We start from the raw sequence: 17,991 nt of genomic DNA, 5'->3' as shown, positions 1-17,991 counted from the left end.
AATTTGGGATAACAAGGCAATAGCAGGTTAACCTTGGACAACAAGGCAATAGCAGGTTAACCTTGGACAACAAGGCAATAGCAGGTTAACATGGGAAGATAAGGTGATGACAGATTAAGCTGGGACAACAAGGTAATAGGACATTAATTTGGGATAACAAGGCAATAGCAGGTTAACCTTGGACAACAAGGCAATAGCAGGTTAACCTTGGACAACAAGGCAATAGCAGGTTAACATGGGAAGATAAGGTGATGACAGATTAAGCTGGGACAACAAGGTAATAGGACGTTAATTTGGGATAACAAGGCAATAGCAGGTTAACCTTGGACAACAAGGCAATAGCAGGTTAACCTTGGACAACAAAGTGATAGCAGCTTAAGCTGGGACCATAAGGTAATTAACAGGTTAACCTGGGACAGTAAGGTATCAGCAGGTTAACCTGGAACAATTAAAAAAATTAATTTACGCCCTCTGCAGAAAAATAAAAGCCATTTTTGTTCTTAAAGGTCACCTTCAGTGATGAATGAAGTTACATGGCCTTTGATGTCAAATAAGATATAATATAATGCACGGTAATGTAATGTTTTGAGTTTTAATGTGTTCTTTTTATTGTTTTACAGAGTATTGAAGTGCAGTTTTTTGGGGCAAGCACACTGCATGTGAAAATAGCCAGATATTGGTAAGTCTTTTAAAAATATTGTAGTCTGATCTTTTATCACATAGAAGTATTATATATATAACCAATCCTAAGACATGCTGTTTGCTGTTCTAAACTCTCGCTGACAGAGGACTGAAAAGTGAATGGCATTTTCTTGAAGTAGATACCTTGTTAAGAAATAGGAAGCAAATTTTAATAGTTGAGCTGTAGTAAGTAAAATTGTAAGCAGTGGGGACTGTCACAATTTCGTGATTGTCTATAGACTTTGTTTCACCGGCATATTGCACATTTACAGTGGAGATACAGAATGATACGCTTGTAAAACTGTGGCTGCACAATGTATGCATTATTTGTTCTTGTACTCACTACATGAAAACAAGCCACTTTGTTAATGTTAACCAGATTTAAGGCATATTGAGTTTTCATCAGGAAAGACAAGTAGAAAACTTAACTGTCATTTTGAACTCAAACAATATCAATGCAGCTTTCTTAAGAATCAAAATTATAGATTTATGCCTACTCCCTCCACTCTGGTTTCTTCCTCCCATAGATGTGGCCAGCAGAATACACAGGTAATTGTGAGAATTGTTGAACGTCAGTATACATCAAATGGATAAATATATGAACATACCTTTGTGTTATTTGAGAATAAATAATTAGTGCATGCTGATGGACGGGGTATTACCTTGTGAGTATGACTTGCCCTGGCTAATTATGGCTGTACATTATGGTTTGCAGACTATCACATGACTGTATTAACAAATGGAAACCAAGAATCACCAAGAGTTGTTATGATGATGTTTAACACGTGACCAATTCAGCTCACCTGTGTCACCTCCAGCACATGTAGTATGTGTTTATATAGGATGCTGTCTGTTTGTCCTCCAGTAGATATGCGATGTTGAGATGCTTTACTTTATTTACAGGAAAGAGGTTCCCCATGATCAGTATCTCAGCCTGCGAACCCGTCTCTTTGAGAGGATTTTTCAGTTCACGACAGGGCCGAAGATGGTGTTGACCAGACTGTGTGTGGCTGTGAGTAACCCTACTGCTACAGTCAGTGACCATACATCTTTAGGCTAAGGATGGTGAATTTGTGACCTATAAATATACAGAGATTCATTTCAAAATATCTGGACATATTTTTTAGCTCGCCTGTACAAAGCACAATAGGAGCTTATGTTGTCTAGTAACATTTAAGGCAGTGTTAAGGTAAATATTAACGCTGGTGATTAAAGTGCTGCATGAGACAAAGTTGGATTGGCCATTTTCAGGGTTTCACAAAAGTATAATTGTACCAGTGAACACAGAATATTGCCTGCAGAATGTGTTTGAATAAACACCTTGCAAATATGCAGAATTTCCTTCAGGTTTATCCAATTTGTTGGTGATTGGTGTAATCAGATTGATATGCATACAGTGCTGTTTCTGCACAGGATATGAAAATGGAGAATCAGAAGGTGAAATAATTTCATAAAATGGCCTAATCTTTTGTATCCTTAAACAGATCTTACACCAAAGTAGCTTGTTTTGTTTTTTTTTGAGCAGTCTTTATCTTTTACTACATGTTATATGTTACGTATATAATCATTTACATGCTATTATTTCAAAGAAGGGGGCCTCCGTAGCGCGCTAGCGTAGCGTAATGACCCAGGAGCCTATAACCAATGCAGTCGCTGTGAGTTCAAGTCCAGCTCATGCTGACTTCCTCTCTGGCCGTATTTGGGAAGGTCTGGCTGCAAGCTGCAGATGGTCGTGGGTTTCCCCCGGGCTCTGCCCGGTTTCCTTCCACCATAATGCTGGCTGCCCTCCTATAAGTGAAATATTCTTGAGTACGGCATAAAACACCAATCAAATAAATAAATAAATATTTCAAAGAATATCCTCTTTGTGGCCCCCATGCTAAAATGCAAGCATCAACTGCATCATTTCACATAAGCGTTCAGTGTGTATGTGACGTTTCAGAGGATGCTTAGGTTAAACTTCTGTGGTATGTGATATGCCTGTATGTTCATCACAGGGGAGGGTCTGTGAGCAAACTGCGGATGGTCGTGGGTTTCCCCCGAGCTGTGCCCGGTTTCCTTTCACCATTATACTAACCGCTGTCCTTTAAGTGAAACGTTCTTGAGTACGGCGCAAAGCACCAATCAAATAAACAAATAAATCATCACAGGGGTTAAACTGTTCTGTTAGCTTGTGTAACAACCGTGGCATCCAGCATTGCAGCTGAAAGCCACATTGTGGTACATGTAGTTCTGTGCATGTATTTCTATGAACATTGTGTGAAACTGTCCATGAGTGAAACTTTGAATAATGAACATTATGTGAAACTGTCTATGAGTAAAACATTGAATAATGAACATTGTGTGAAACTGTCTATGAGTAAAACATTGAATAATGAACATGGTGTGAAACTGAGTAAAACATTGAAAAATGAACATTGTGTGAAACTGTCTATGAGTAAAACATTGAATAATGAACATGGTGTGAAACTGTCTGAGTAAAACATTGAAAAATGAACATTGTGTGAAACTGTCTATGAGTAAAACATTGAATAATGAACTTTGTGTGAAACTGTCTATGAGTAAAACATTGCAAAAGTCTGCAAAAAGATATTCCTGATAATGCCTATACCTATCTGTAAACAGTCAATGTACAAGTGAGCATGTGTTCTGGCTTTCAGATGTCTGCCCTTGCTCTCCACACAATGCCAGATGTATGGCCAGATCCGGTGTATGACATGATCTCAACCTTCCAGCAGGAAGACATCCCAAATTTAAGTGTAAGTCTGTGCTTGTCTCTAAATGAAAAAATGACAATAGCGAAAAAGGCTATACCAAAGACTTTTGGCAAAAAATCCATATTTGCTAATCAATTTTTCTGTATTCACCAAGAATAGCTCAGATTGTGGATAGATCTCAAATATGAGATTCCTACCTACACCGTTTATGATGATACACTGATTCTGAAGTTTGAAAAAGTTATAATGCTACCAGTTTGATACATGTTAGAGACTTTATTATTGATTGTGAACACAACACATGTGCAGGTGATGTTGATATTTTGTGAAAGCTGCTGTGCTAAAATAATAATTGAAATCCCCTACACCTGTTGCGTACGGGGTCTTCAGTAATGTTCTTCAAAGGGAATTCTTTTACGCATGGTCTTGGCCTTTTGGAGTCACATTGCATATTCTATCATGCGGGCAGAGTAGTCGTGATTTTTAAAGACCTAAAAAGTAGTTCGTTTCCGGCTTTATAAAACATTGACTCACTCCTCCCTCAGTGTCTTTTTCTATCACACGCTCAGTGAGTTCACACGATTGTGTTTTGAGACGGACAACGGAGATGGTTTGTGATGTCATTCATGGACCCAAGGAAACATGCACGAGACAGTGCAATGAACTGGCTGAGATGTTCAGGTCGGACTCGGAGCACTGTGACACTTGGCTTCCTTTGGAAGGCTTCAACAAAGATGGAGTCCTAAAAAAGGCTCTTGCGGAATCTGCTAAATTGTCGAAAAGTTGCACTAATCTCGAATTAAAATTGATCCCGAATAAAAAAATTGAGCCACTAAAGTTAAGGCAATACGGCTATAACAAAGGCCGCTATAAAGCATGTGGGGAATTCCAACATGGCAAAGCAAAGACAAGCACGGTAAACTTGGATGAAGCTGACTTGCTTGCACTGTGTGAGGAATTAGGAATCGCTGAGCTCGTGTCGAAGCTCAACAAAATCGTTGATGCTCAGTACCCGATGATGATGACGATGAATTTGGGGCTTCCTCGGCACGCCATTTCAGCAATGGCTATAATGACAGGAAATTTAGCTTTACCCTGTGGGAAAGTAGATGTTGTGAAATTAAGGGAGACTTTAACCGATTCGCTTACTATTATGAGTAACGTGTATTTCAGTGTCTGCATGGGCAGAAGGAGTTTTCTCAAGCCATTTCTTGCCCAGAAATATTCTTCAATTTGTATACCTGAGGTTCCCACTACTCGGTGATTGTTTGGTGACAGTATATGAGACAGGGTGAATGAAATTGATAATATTCACCTCATCAGCGAAAAGACTGAAGGGTTTGACAGTTAGGCATCGAGAACTTTTGCAAAAAAAATGGACATTGTCCCGGGGACGGGGATACACCAGAGATCAACGACCTGGATTTCGCCAATCCGGCTGACAGCCCCCATGATATTATCGCAGCAGACCTGTCATGCCTGCAGGCCAGCATACTGCAAACCAGCAATTCCCAACAACACGCAAACGAAGGTTAGTAATCCTGTATTTCTGGCAGGAAATCTCAAGCAAACTTACCTGTTTGGCGGAAGTTGAACCCCAACAAGTGTATACTGGAAGATGTCACTGGTCATAAAATAGAATTTTCATCTACTCCACACCAGAGCAAAATACCATTTCCTATAATATTTAGTAATGCTGAAGAAAAAGTTATTTTCAAAGAAATTGAAACCTTCCTTACTAAATAGGCTGTAGAGAGATACAGTCTTGAACCAAGGCGGTTCATTTCAAATATATTTTTACGACAACAGAAAAGTGCACTCTACAGAGTGGATGTTATAAGCATCAGTTTTTCAAAATATAGTTCTGTATTTCTTTACACCAACAATTGATTTTTTTACATCTCGACTCAACACGCAGCTGGATACTTTTGCTTCCTGGAGGGCTGATCCACATGCCATAATGGTAGATACTGTTGTCCTGCTTTCAGGTTACTACTAGGGGTGCTGAGGAGTTCCATTTTGGCCAACACAATGTTGGTTTCCACAGTTACTTCAGGCTTTAGCAGAATTCCCCCTGAAACTCCCCAGAGGACCATACTGCCTCAGTTTACCTGGGACTCGGACAATACATCCCATGGGCAGACAACTCCAGCTAGTCGCCTTTTCCATATCTGGTCTTCTTTGCGTTCTTTAGGCATTTCAGCTGAAGCTGCGCACTTTATCACTAAGTCTTGGTAGGACTCAGCGAGTCGCCAGTATGAGTTTGCATAAGACGATGGTGTGTTGGGTGGGTACGCAGGGGTGTCCATTCCCTTCATCCGAATCACTCAGACATTCTAAACTATCTACCATACTTAACAGTTGGAGGCTCAACATACAGGGTAGTGAACACACACAGGTCAATGCTGATACAGATTCTTAAGTGTTTAGGGCATGGCGTGTCGGATGACTTAGTACACAGATTCATGAAAGGTTTCTTTGAACGTAGAATATCAAAACAAAGACTTATGCATACATGTGTCCATGCTAATGGTTTATCTTAAGTCTTGTGTTCCTTTAGAAGAACTATCTCTTAAGATTTTGACTAGTAAGTTGGTTGCAGAAAGAGTGCAAACCTTACAAGTATTGAGCATTTAAAATACGAGCTGTATTGATTCAAAAACCGTGTTCATTGTACAGCAAGGCTTGAAAACTACAAAGAAAAATAATCTTCTAAAGCCTGTAGAATTCTGGAAATATTCCAATTGGAAACTTTGTATTGTGGGAACTCGGGTAGAATATTTACGGAGAACAAGAATGAGGAGGACATGTGAAAAGTAATTTCCTACAAAACTATTCAATTTGTTACCACTTCAGCAATATCTCAGTGGCTTGTGTTTGAGTTGTCAAAATCTGGGATAGACACAGGACATTTCAGCTCATTCTTTTTGTAGTGCTTCAACTTCTGCAGCTTGTAGATGTAAGTGCTGTCATGACTGTAGCTGATTGGTCCTCTTCTCAAGGACATTTCAGACATTTTATCACAAACCTGTGATAAAACCTGTGATGAACCTACTAGATTGTTGGCAAATAGTTTTCTTTTGACCTGAAATATGGCTATAAGTTAAGAGGAATTGAGTCAACATTGGTGCAGTAAAAGTGAATGATTACTGAATTTGAGAATCGTCTTGTTGTCAGTTCTTTAAACATACAGTGTGACCCTGAAAGGCTAAGGCCATGCAAAAAAGAATTTCCCCCTCTCATCTGAGCATTTTGGAGAGATGTGCAGGATGAGAGGGATTCTTTGAGCATAACAAGGCCTTTCGGCCTTGAGGGGTCACACCCAACCCATAGATCATTATACAATTATGTGTGCTTGGGTTACCATCCCATTTTTTATTGCCAACAGACACTACTCTTTAGAAAAACACTGAGGGAGGAACAAGTCAGTGTTATATACGGCCTGAAACGGACTACTTTTTTGGTCTTTAAAAATCACGTCTGCTCTGCCCGCATGATAGAATATGCAATGTGACCCCTCATTTCTGAAAGGCCTTGTTATGCTCAAAAAATCCCTCTCACCCTGCACATTTCTTCAAGATGCTCGGATAAGAGGGGGGAATTTTCCAACATCAAACGGCCAAAATTTTCCCCTTTTATCATAAATTATTATATAGTACATAAAGAGATTTTGAATGTTCTTACTTCTCACTTATTTGCATTTTATTTTTTTAGTATATTGTAGTTCATATGTAGTTTTCATCATTAAGAACTCTTTCGTGAAGTTTAAAGTTCTTACTGTGGAAATCATTGAAATGCTGTTTAGTCTGTTGATTTTTTTTTTCTAAAAAAAAATAATTTGTGCATTGCAAACAATTATTGATAGAACACTGACAACACAAGCAACATAAAAAGCAAAAAATAAAATAAAATTCAAAATCTGTTATGTAAATGGGGCCTCTCTACTATGTCAGGACCCTCTAATATTGAGTAAAAATCATATGGGCTTGGCCCATATTCTGAAAACAGGAAACAGCTGGCATGAACTATCATGGAGAAGATTAAACTATAATTTCATTTCTGGCACGCACTTAAAATGCATTTGCTGTATGTCACCTAAGGATCGGTATGTAAAAATGCATTTCAGAAGCACACAAAGGCTTTGAAATGATACTTAAAGGAGAAGAAAACATAAAAATGATGCCAAAATCAGATGATAGTGTGTCAAAACTTATTTGCAAATATGATCTTTAAAATTTTTTGGGATTTTTTTACAAGAGAAAAAAAATATTTTTGTATGGTGGGTATTTGGGACCAACTTTTGGTATTTATCATTGTTGCATAATAATGTTCTAAATAAGGATGTGATGCTTGTGTAATAAATTTATTTGAATGCAAATTTGTTGTTTATATCAAAACATATGCATTTAACCTAAATCATGATAATATTTATGAACATATTAAAAACATAAATATGATCCAAATTGAGGTTTAATGCATTTGTTAGCTGAAAAGAACAAATTCTAGTACAAAAATATTTATTAAACATGCGTTAACATCCTCATTTATTATTAAACAAAGACCATAAATACCAAAAGGTGGTCCCAAATACTCACCATACAAAAATTATTTTCAAGCATGTTTTTCTCCTTCAGGAAAAATCAGAAAAAATATTGAAGACCACATTTAGGAATAACTATTCGCACTCATTCACTACATACTTTGTTATTTTTATGTTTTCTCCACCTTTAAACTAATTAATCAAATTTCATTAAAAAAAGTCCCCCTGTATAAAGATTGATGAATAAGTCAGAATCAAATAAAATGTGTCACTAAAAAAGTGCTAAACTATAGGTGAAATTCAAAAATGGATTCCTTTTTGTGTGTTGTATTATAATATTGTGCTTCACCTGTTTTTTTTATCCCAGGCCGTAACCATCCATAATCTTTTCTGCATGTAAAAGTTTTCATATGATGAGGCCAGGAAGTTTTTGCCAACCATGACTGTATGAACTTGTGGATTACATTTGTACGTTTGTTCTTTCTTCAATTACAGTCAGTACAGAAGGCTACAGTGTTACTGGACCTGCTAACAGTTGTACCTGAAGAGGTTAGTTTTTCACAAGGCCCAGACTCTACACATACAATTGTTAGAAACCACTCAAGGCTGAGTAAGATTAGCCAAAGACTCTAGTATTAAATGTTCATGCAGAAGGCCCAGACCCTACACAAGGCCCAGACTGAACACATACAAATGTTAGAAGCCACACAAGGCTGAGTAAGATCAGCCAAAGACCCTAGTATTAAATGTTCATGCAGAAGGCCCAGACTCTACACAAGGCCCAGACTCTACACATACAACTGTTAGAAGCCAAACAAGGCTGAGTAAGATCAGCCAAAGACCCTAGTATTAAATGTTCATGCAGAAGGCCCAGACTCTACACAAGGCCCAGACTCTACACATACAACTGTTAGAAGCCAAACAAGGCTGAGTAAGATCAGCCAAAGACTCTAGTATTAAATGTTAATGCAGAAGGCCCAGACTCTACACAAGGCCCAGACTTTACACATACAACTGTTAGAAGCCACACTAGGCTGAGTAAGATCAGCCAAAGACCCTAGTATTAAATGTTCATGCAGAAGGCCCAGACTCTACACAAGGCCCAGACTTTACACATACAAATGTTAGAAGCCACACAAGGCTGAGTAAGATCAGCCAAAGACCCTAGTATTAAATGTTAATGCAGAAGGCCCAGACTCTACACATACAACTGTTAGAAGCCACACAAGGCTGAGTAAGATCAGCCAAAGACCCTAGTATTAAATGTTCATGCAGAAGGCCCAGACCCTACACAAGGCCCAGACTTTACACATACAAATGTTAGAAGCCACACAAGGCTGAGTAAGATCAGCCAAAGACCCTAGTATTAAATGTTCATGCAGAAGGCCCAGACTCTACACAAGGCCCAGACTCTACACATACAACTGTTAGAAGCCAAACAAGGCTGAGTAAGATCAGCCAAAGACCCTAGTATTAAATGTTCATGCAGAAGGCCCAGACTCTACACAAGGCCCAGACTTTACACATACAACTGTTAGAAGCCACACAAGGCTGAGTAAGATCAGCCAAAGACCCTAGTATTAAATGTTAATGCAGAAGGCCTAGACTCTACACATACAACTGTTAGAAGCCACACAAGGCTGAGTAAGATCAGCCAAAGACTCTAGTATTAAATGTTAATGCAGAAGGCCCAGACTCTACACAAGGCCCAGACTTTACACATACAACTGTTAGAAGCCACACAAGGCTGAGTAAGATCAGCCAAAGACTCTAGTATTAAATGTTAATGCAGAAGGCCCAGACTCTACACAAGGCCCAGACTCTACACATACAAATGTTAGAAGCCACACAAGGCTGAGTAAGATCAGCCAAAGACCCTAGTATTAAATGTTCATGCAGAAGGCCCAGACTCTACACAAGGCCCAGACTCTACACATACAACTGTTAGAAGCCAAACAAGGCTGAGTAAGATCAGCCAAAGACCCTAGTATTAAATGTTAATGCAGAAGGCCCAGACTCTACACAAGGCCCAGACTTTACACATACAAATGTTAGAAGCCACACAAGGCTGAGTAAGATTAGCCAAAGACCCTAGTATTAAATGTTCATGCAGAAGGCCCAGACTCTACACAAGGCCCAGACTTTACACATACAAATGTTAGAAGCCACACAAGGCTGAGTAAGATCAGCCAAAGACCCTAGTATTAAATGTTAATGCAGAAGGCCCAGACTCTACACATACAACTGTTAGAAGCCACACAAGGCTGAGTAAGATCAGCCAAAGACTCTAGTATTAAATGTTAATGCAGAAGGCCCAGACTCTACACAAGGCCCAGACTCTACACATACAACTGTTAGAAGCCACACAAGGCTGAGTAAGATCAGCCAAAGACTCCAGTATTAAATGTTAATGCAGAAGGCCCAGACTCTACACAAGGCCCAGACTCTACACATACAACTGTTAGAAGCCACACAAGGCTGAGTAAGATCAGCCAAAGACTCTAGTATCAAATGTTCATGCAGAAGGCCCAGACTCTACACAAGCTCCAGACTCTACACATACAACTGTTAGAAGCCACACAAGGCTGAGTAAGATCAGCCAAAGACTCTAGTATTAAATGTTAATGCAGAAGGCCCAGACTCTACACAAGGCCCAGACTTTACACATACAACTGTTAGAAGCCACACAAGGCTGAGTAAGATCAGCCAAAGACTCTAGTATTAAATGTTAATGCAGAAGGCCCAGACTCTACACAAGGCCCAGACTCTACACATACAACTGTTAGAAGCCAAACAAGGCTGAGTAAGATCAGCCAAAGACTCTAGTATTAAATGTTCATGCAGAAGGCCCAGACTCTACACAAGGCCCAGACTCTACACATACAACTGTTAGAAGCCAAACAAGGCTGAGTAAGATCAGCCAAAGACTCTAGTATTAAATGTTCATGCAGAGTGACATAGATCCACTCCACGTCACATCTAGATTCCTGGCCATGAAACACACTGTTGTAAAATGTTTTCACAGATGCCTGCACAACTCTAAGTATTGATCTCTCAGGGGATTTTGTCTTTAAAATCATTTAAATTGTTAAGTCAATGTAATTAATAGTTTAACAGTATTGAGTTAATTTCTGCCATCCACAGTGCAGTTTATGATTTGTGTAAGTACAAGAGGCACATATTCAGATAACCATACATAAAATAGTTTTTTCTTTCTTTTTTTTTGTTATGTTTCAGTTCATCACATTAAACCTTACTCATCACAGACGTGGTATTCTCCGATTTGAACTGGAAAAAGCCTTAAAACATGGTTTGTAGTTTCATCACTTGTAGGCATGGGTGAACAATGAGAAATCTGTTCAGAAACATTCTTGTAAAATCTGATCATGTATCTTCAACTGAAATCTGGACTAACCTTGTGTTGTGGGAGAAAATTTGTGCATCGCATGGGAGAAAGTTTGTCAGTTGCTTGCAAATTGTCAGTGGTTTACTAAATGCACCGTGTAGTTTCCTCCACAATTGAAAATGACCACCGTCAGTTACCGAAGGTCAGTGATTGTTCCACACACTCTAGTTTCATCCACCCATTAATCTGTGCAGGAGAAAAATTCTTTTGAGCCTGAATCCTGCACACATAAACCTGTTGGTTGTGAAATATGTTTGACATGAGGTTATCAGACAATAAGAGTTGTCCCCCCATGGCAGTGCTGCCACTGTTACAGAGCATCCTGACCCCTTCGTCACCAGCAGGGGTGTATGAGCAGGGGCTGCGGTGCTTCGCCAGCTGGGTGGAGTTTGGTATCCCCATCATGGAGGGCGAGCAGATCATACACCAGGTGTTCCAGACAATTGGCAATGAACAGCTGTTTGACACGACTATAGACACACTAGTCAGCGTGTTTTCACACCCAGACACACACAGGTTTGTTGTTTTCTATGTTTTTCCATGTAGCTTAGATGGCCATAAATTTCCTCCATGATAAACTTGCCCATTTTTTCCTGATTCTGAGAGTTCTGTTGATTTTAGAAAGTTGTTTTGAGGTTTGCTAGCAATATGGGATGATATTCTGCTGTAAGTTTCAGCATCAAAAATAGTATTTTTGGACATTTATATGCCTCTAAAAATGCACTTTTTTGGGTGAAGTTTGAGGTCATTTAGCATGCATGTACGTGAACAGTCTTCTGAAACAGAATGATCAAATATTGTGGAAAGCTGGACAACTGTTTAAATGATTGAATACTCACATGATTAGTCATCTGAATACCGACTTCCATGGTCAAATGATTCCTCAAAGTCAGTAGACTGGGGTCAAACCTGGGTCTGTTCACATCAAAGACTTTAAAACTGATTGGCCTGGTGTCTGTGTAATGTGACTGGCTGGGGTGTCATGTCTGGTGGCTTCAGCATGATACTTCAGTGGTTACAACACATTGGCGGCATGGACTCAGCCTCCCACAAGAAGAGAAAGTATATGTACAGACGCCTAATGACTCCTTGTTGTCATATGACTGAAAAATTGTTAAGTATGAAGTAAAACCTTAAGCATTCTTGGATACATCAAGTGATTGCTGTTTGTTTCATAACATAAATATTTACAGGGCTAGGCATAAAACTGCTGCTCTGTCTAGTGCTTCTCAAAACCGCTGCCCTGTCTTGTACTTCTCAAAACTGCTGCTCTGTCTAGTGTTTCTCACATGACTTATGTGGTTTGTTTATGTGGATATCCAGACACTGTTAAGAGACATGGGTGATTTCTTCATTCACATGTTCATACATTGTCCTGCCATCACATAAGTGACAAATTCTTCGCCACAACCAACAATCCAATAAATGTAATAAATCCATAAACAGTGTCAAGAGACTGTGTTTTCTTTATACACATTCGTGTGTTGCTTTTAGACGTCTGTGTATTCTTCATGTAGATATCCATACACCATGGAAACGACTGTATTTTTTTCATCCATACATCTTGCCATGACATAGAATTAAACCTTTATCATTCCTTCATATGTATATCCAGACTATGTCAATAGACTTCTGTATTTTCTTCACATAGATATCTTGCCATGATATGTGGAGTTCACATATCCATACACTGTCAAATGACATCTGTATTTTCTTCCTACAGGTATCCATACACTGTCAAAAGACGTCTGTATTTTCTTCCTACAGGTATCCATACACTGTCAAAAGACGTCTGTATTTTCTTCCTACGGTATCCATACACTGTCAAAAGACGTCTGTATTTTCTTCCTACAGGTATCCATACACTGTCAAAAGACGTCTGTATTTTCTTCCAACAGGTATCCATACACTGTCAAAAGACGTCTGTATTTTCTTCAACCAGATATCCATACACTGTCAGATGACGTTTTTATTTTCTTCCAACAGGTATCCATACACTGTCAAAAGACTTCTCCCTCAAGTGCTTCAGGTTCAAGATATGTTCAATAAGGCGGCTCAGGATTCTGACATGGTGTGTATCAGGAGAAAAGGAATTCACTCTCTACCTTTTTGATTTTAAATGAAGACAAAGATAGTTGATTAGTATTTGTTACCCATTTTTCAGGTCAATTTTTGAGGGGTTTCTTGTTATGTTCACACAGGGAAAACACATAAATACCCTAATACCCAAATTTGGGACAGATATAAGTAGAGTTTAAAGTAGAATATTACATTTCTTTACCAGCCTTTTGGAAAAGTGAAGATTTGAGTATGTTGGTCATTAGTTGGTCCCTTTATTATAACCTTTATTAATATTTGATAGAAAAAAAAAAAAAAAAGAGTTACTGTCTCGTTCCATTTTAGGATACTTGTCATGGAATTTGTCGTTTGGTTGTATCGGTGGCAGAGAATCATTCCAAGATGATAGTAGACAGTATATATGGTGAAGATGAAACTGCCAGAACCAACTGCCTTAACTTAATCAACCTGGCCTTGGTGAGAGCAACAACTACTATGTGCTGTAGCCCCAAACTTCATGATATTTCATACATGTTAAGTTTTTGTAGATTTTATATTAAGTCATTTTTCCTTAAGGTGTTTAAATCTCACATGAAAGACAGGAAAGCAATCTGTAATAATTAGTTGAACTTCCCATTAGGGATGATAACTTAAGTGATCAGTTGTACTTTGATGCTGTAATTCTTCAACATTTTTGCAGGTTAGCAAGGTGTTTATTCGAGCATATTCTGAAGGCATTATTCTGTGTAGACTGATAAAATTATACTTTTTGTGAAACCCTTAAAATTGGCCAATCCAACCATTGTAGTTTTATCTCCAAGATCAAATTAAAGTGCCTATATTGAACTGAAAGTTGCTTTTTCCTGTGCAAAAAGGTTGAGGAATTAGGACAGTTGTTTAACACCATACTGGAGAATTGTTACCCCTTTTACAATGAAAACCACTTTTGTGTGTGAAGGAAACCATCAACCCCTTCTTGCCAGAAAGACAATGAAAGGAATAGAAGGTGGGAAATCTTTTTAACATTCTGTGAAGGGAATTGAACCCACATGGTCTGTGATGTAGTGATTCAAACCTTGTGGCCATGACCCACTCTAATGATCACTTACTGATAGGGTGATACTATTTTCTAACATTTCAGTCTGGAAATCATTCTTACCTGAAGTCCTCTTACTGCTTTTATTCCAGTCCATAACAGCTGCTCCTGGTCATTACCCTGTAGAGGAGATTTGCAGCGACCTGACCTTCACCTTCTGGTACATCCTTCAGGTGAGCCTATTAGCCGAACTATCGTTTGGGGGGTGAGATGAGAACGTGGGGAGGGGGAAATGCGCATTAACAAGTTTACTTTACGATTTTCAGTGCATAGGAAGATATTAAAAGTGCCTGGTGATTCAAAAGACACGATTTGAGCACTAAGGTGGTTAGCATGCCAGCGCGGCGCAGTCACCCAGGGGCCTCTTACCAATGCGGTCGCTGTGAGTCCAGCTCATGCTGGCTTCCTCTCCGACTATATGTGGGAAGGTCTGCCAGCAACCTGCAGATGACCATGAGTTTTCCCCTGGTTTTGCCTGGTTTCTTTGCACCATAATGCTGTCCTCCATCATTTATAAGTGAAATATTCTTGAGTATGGCATAAAACATCAATCAGGTTAATAAAAGCAAATATTTAAGATTTTCAAACAGTTGTTAAGATATCAGTGAAGACATACAAGGAATTATTGTAAACTTAAGATGAAAGAATAAAGGCTGTAACATGTAATTAAAATGATAACAGTCCTAGTTTTAAGAAAGCTAACTTTGTGACTATTTGAATTCTCTTCTTTCTAACAGGACGATATAGTAGCCCTGGAGCAGGATAAGTACCGCACTGTTCTAGCTGTGCTACAGCCCATCTACCTGTCCTTAATAGAGGTGCTGCTAGTCAAAGTCCAGCACCCACAACCCTCAGAGTTTGATTCCTGGTCAGCAGGTCAGTGTTGATATCATATAGCAGACCTGAGGTAGGATAAGTGCTGTTTTGTCTTATTGTTTTTTCACCTCCATACTATGATTAGCTGTCCATTGAATACTGTACATAGTAAAAGCATGCTCTTTACACCATGTGGCAGACATTTATTCCTTTGAAAAAGAAAAAAAAATGCACTAGCTATGTTAAAGAGAGAAATGCAAGAAAGAAGTGTGTGCCTATATAGAAATTATGGTGTATCTCAAACGGTGAAGTAAAGAAACTGAACATGCATCATGTTAGGTTTGTGGTGTAACATTATAACATGATTGTATATGTAGAATGCTCCAAGGTGATTTACTTTATGATGTATGTAGTTTTGTAAATTAATTACGTATATTTACTATTAGGTCCCAGGGAATAACAGATGAGTGAATTCAACAGTGTGTTTCTGATTGTCTATTTCAGATGAGAAAGAACAGTTTCGCTGTTACAGACAAGACATAGGAGACACAATGGTAAGAAAAGATATGGGAGATACAGTGGTATGTGTGAGACATAGGAGACAATGGTAAGACAGAAGACACGATGGTAAGACATAGGAGATGCAACAGTAAGACAGAAGACACAATGGTAAGACATAGGAAACACAGTGGCAAGACAGGAGACACAATGGTAAGACATAGGAGACACAATGGTAAGACATAGGAGACACAATGGTAAGACATAGGAAACACAATGGTAAGACATAGGAGACACAATGGTAAGACATAGGAGACACAATGGTAAGACATAGGAGACACAATGGTAAGACATAGGTGACACAATGGTAAGACATAGGAAACACAATGGTAAGACAGGAGACAACGGCAAGACAGGAGACAATGGTAAGACACAGAAGACACAATGGTAAGACAGGAGACAATGGTAAGACACAGGAGACACAATGGTAAGACACAGGAGACAATGGTAAGACAGGAGACACAACAGCAAGACAGGAGACAATGGTAAGACACAGGAGACACAATGGTAGGACATAGGAGACACAATGGTAAGACATAGGAGACACAACAGTAAGACACAGGAGATACAATGGTAAGACATAGGAGACACAACAGTAAGACACAGGAGACACAACAGTAAGGGACAGGAGACACAATGGTAGGACATAGGACAACCACAATGGTAAGACATACTTGTAGGATACGCAGTGGTATGTGTGAGCAGGTGTTTGATACATTATAGGTTGTAGTGAGTTAATGAGTGCAGGGTGATTCACACTCAACCAATTTGGTTGGTTGATTGTTCATCAGGGAAAGTTAATCGGAGGACACTCTACTTAAGAAATACAGTGTAGAAAATCGCAGTAGGAATTCAAAGTGGCAAGTAATAATGAAAGTGACTGAGAGGCAGGAATAACGCCCTGGTGGAAATTGTATTCAGTGTTATATATAGTGAAGGGAAGAGAGATTCGTCTCTTATTTATTAACTTTCTGCAGTGTTACAGTGTAATGTTAAGCTGTTTTGTAATGGTTTCCAGAAGCTGAAGGGTATCCCCAATGTTTCTCTTTGTCGGTGTAACATGTAGAGTTACTCTTGAATGATCTGAAATCCGAAACTGCTATTAGCATTAGTGCCATTGACTGTATTTAGTGTGATTCCTGTCCACATTTAGTGATCACAAAATGTTTGTTTAGACTGTAATGTAACTTTGCACACAGTACATATGTTTGTGGTTGTTGTAGATGTATGCGTTTAACATTTTGCACGAGCCTCTTTTGGGGCACATGTGTAATATGCTGGGAAATCTGCTGGAGTCTGGTACACAAGGGGCACAGTGGCAGGTATGTAGTGCTATTAGCTGCTGATTCAGTCATTGCTTAAAGACTTAGCAGATGTAAGGTTATGCAATAAATAAAAAAAATATGAAAAATTTTTTCCATTTTTGGGACATATTTTATATTTCGTAATAACCCTTCTGGTTTATGCTTATTTTCCATCAGTGAGCAAAATGGGAAAAGCGGACCTGCTTTGCACCGTCAATGCGGGCTCTACCCTTAACAAGGTTGTTTTGACAGCTGTACTTAACCATTTTTAAAACCTCAAGCAGAAATCTGTGAAGCTATTTTGTACTTTTAAATGTTAGGCCATATCACATACTCAGTATTAACAAATAAACACTCAGCACATGATGAATCCTTTGACAAGACACTATTGTAGGTAACAATTTTGTGTAAGCAGCCTTGTATGAAGTAGTTCTCCTTGTGTGTTTTAGATGATAGAGGCCGTATTCTTCCTGTTTGGGTCTGTGGCTGAGAGCATTGACCAGTGTGAAGAGGTTTATCTGCCTGCCTTGCTCAATATGTTACCACGTATACCCTTCAACAATGTGAAACTCATATCTACAGCATTGTACATGATAGGTGAGCTTGCTAAACATGTTACCACATATCCCTTTCAACGATGTGAGTGAGTGAGTGAGTGAGTGTTTGGGGTCGTACTTAACAATTTTTCAGTCATATGACGACGAAGGAATCCTTAGTCAACAATGTGAAACTGATATCCACAGCATTGTACATGATAGGTGAGGTTGTTAAACATGTTACAACATATCCCCTTCAGCAGTGTGAAACTGATATCC

General features: G+C 39.0%; 1 protein-coding gene across 1 annotated transcript in view; it reads left to right on the top strand.

The window, feature by feature from the left end:
- The window catches only part of LOC135469884 (importin-13-like), a 46,565-nt gene that overhangs the window by 5,261 nt on the left and 23,313 nt on the right, over positions 1-17,991 (top strand). Inside the window, exons 4-16 of the mRNA XM_064748516.1 lie at positions 621-679; positions 1,585-1,693; positions 3,342-3,440; positions 8,434-8,487; positions 11,176-11,248; positions 11,644-11,860; positions 13,331-13,415; positions 13,748-13,879; positions 14,591-14,671; positions 15,236-15,374; positions 15,819-15,868; positions 17,096-17,194; positions 17,626-17,773. Coding sequence (XP_064604586.1) covers positions 621-679; positions 1,585-1,693; positions 3,342-3,440; positions 8,434-8,487; positions 11,176-11,248; positions 11,644-11,860; positions 13,331-13,415; positions 13,748-13,879; positions 14,591-14,671; positions 15,236-15,374; positions 15,819-15,868; positions 17,096-17,194; positions 17,626-17,773 — 1,345 coding nt within the window. The remainder of the gene's footprint in view (positions 1-620; positions 680-1,584; positions 1,694-3,341; positions 3,441-8,433; positions 8,488-11,175; positions 11,249-11,643; positions 11,861-13,330; positions 13,416-13,747; positions 13,880-14,590; positions 14,672-15,235; positions 15,375-15,818; positions 15,869-17,095; positions 17,195-17,625; positions 17,774-17,991) is intronic.

The sequence above is a fragment of the Liolophura sinensis genome, chromosome 7, assembly GCF_032854445.1.
Source record: "Liolophura sinensis isolate JHLJ2023 chromosome 7, CUHK_Ljap_v2, whole genome shotgun sequence".
Lineage (NCBI taxonomy): Eukaryota > Metazoa > Mollusca > Polyplacophora > Chitonida > Chitonidae > Liolophura > Liolophura sinensis.
This window is presented reverse-complemented; position numbering and strand designations above follow the sequence as displayed.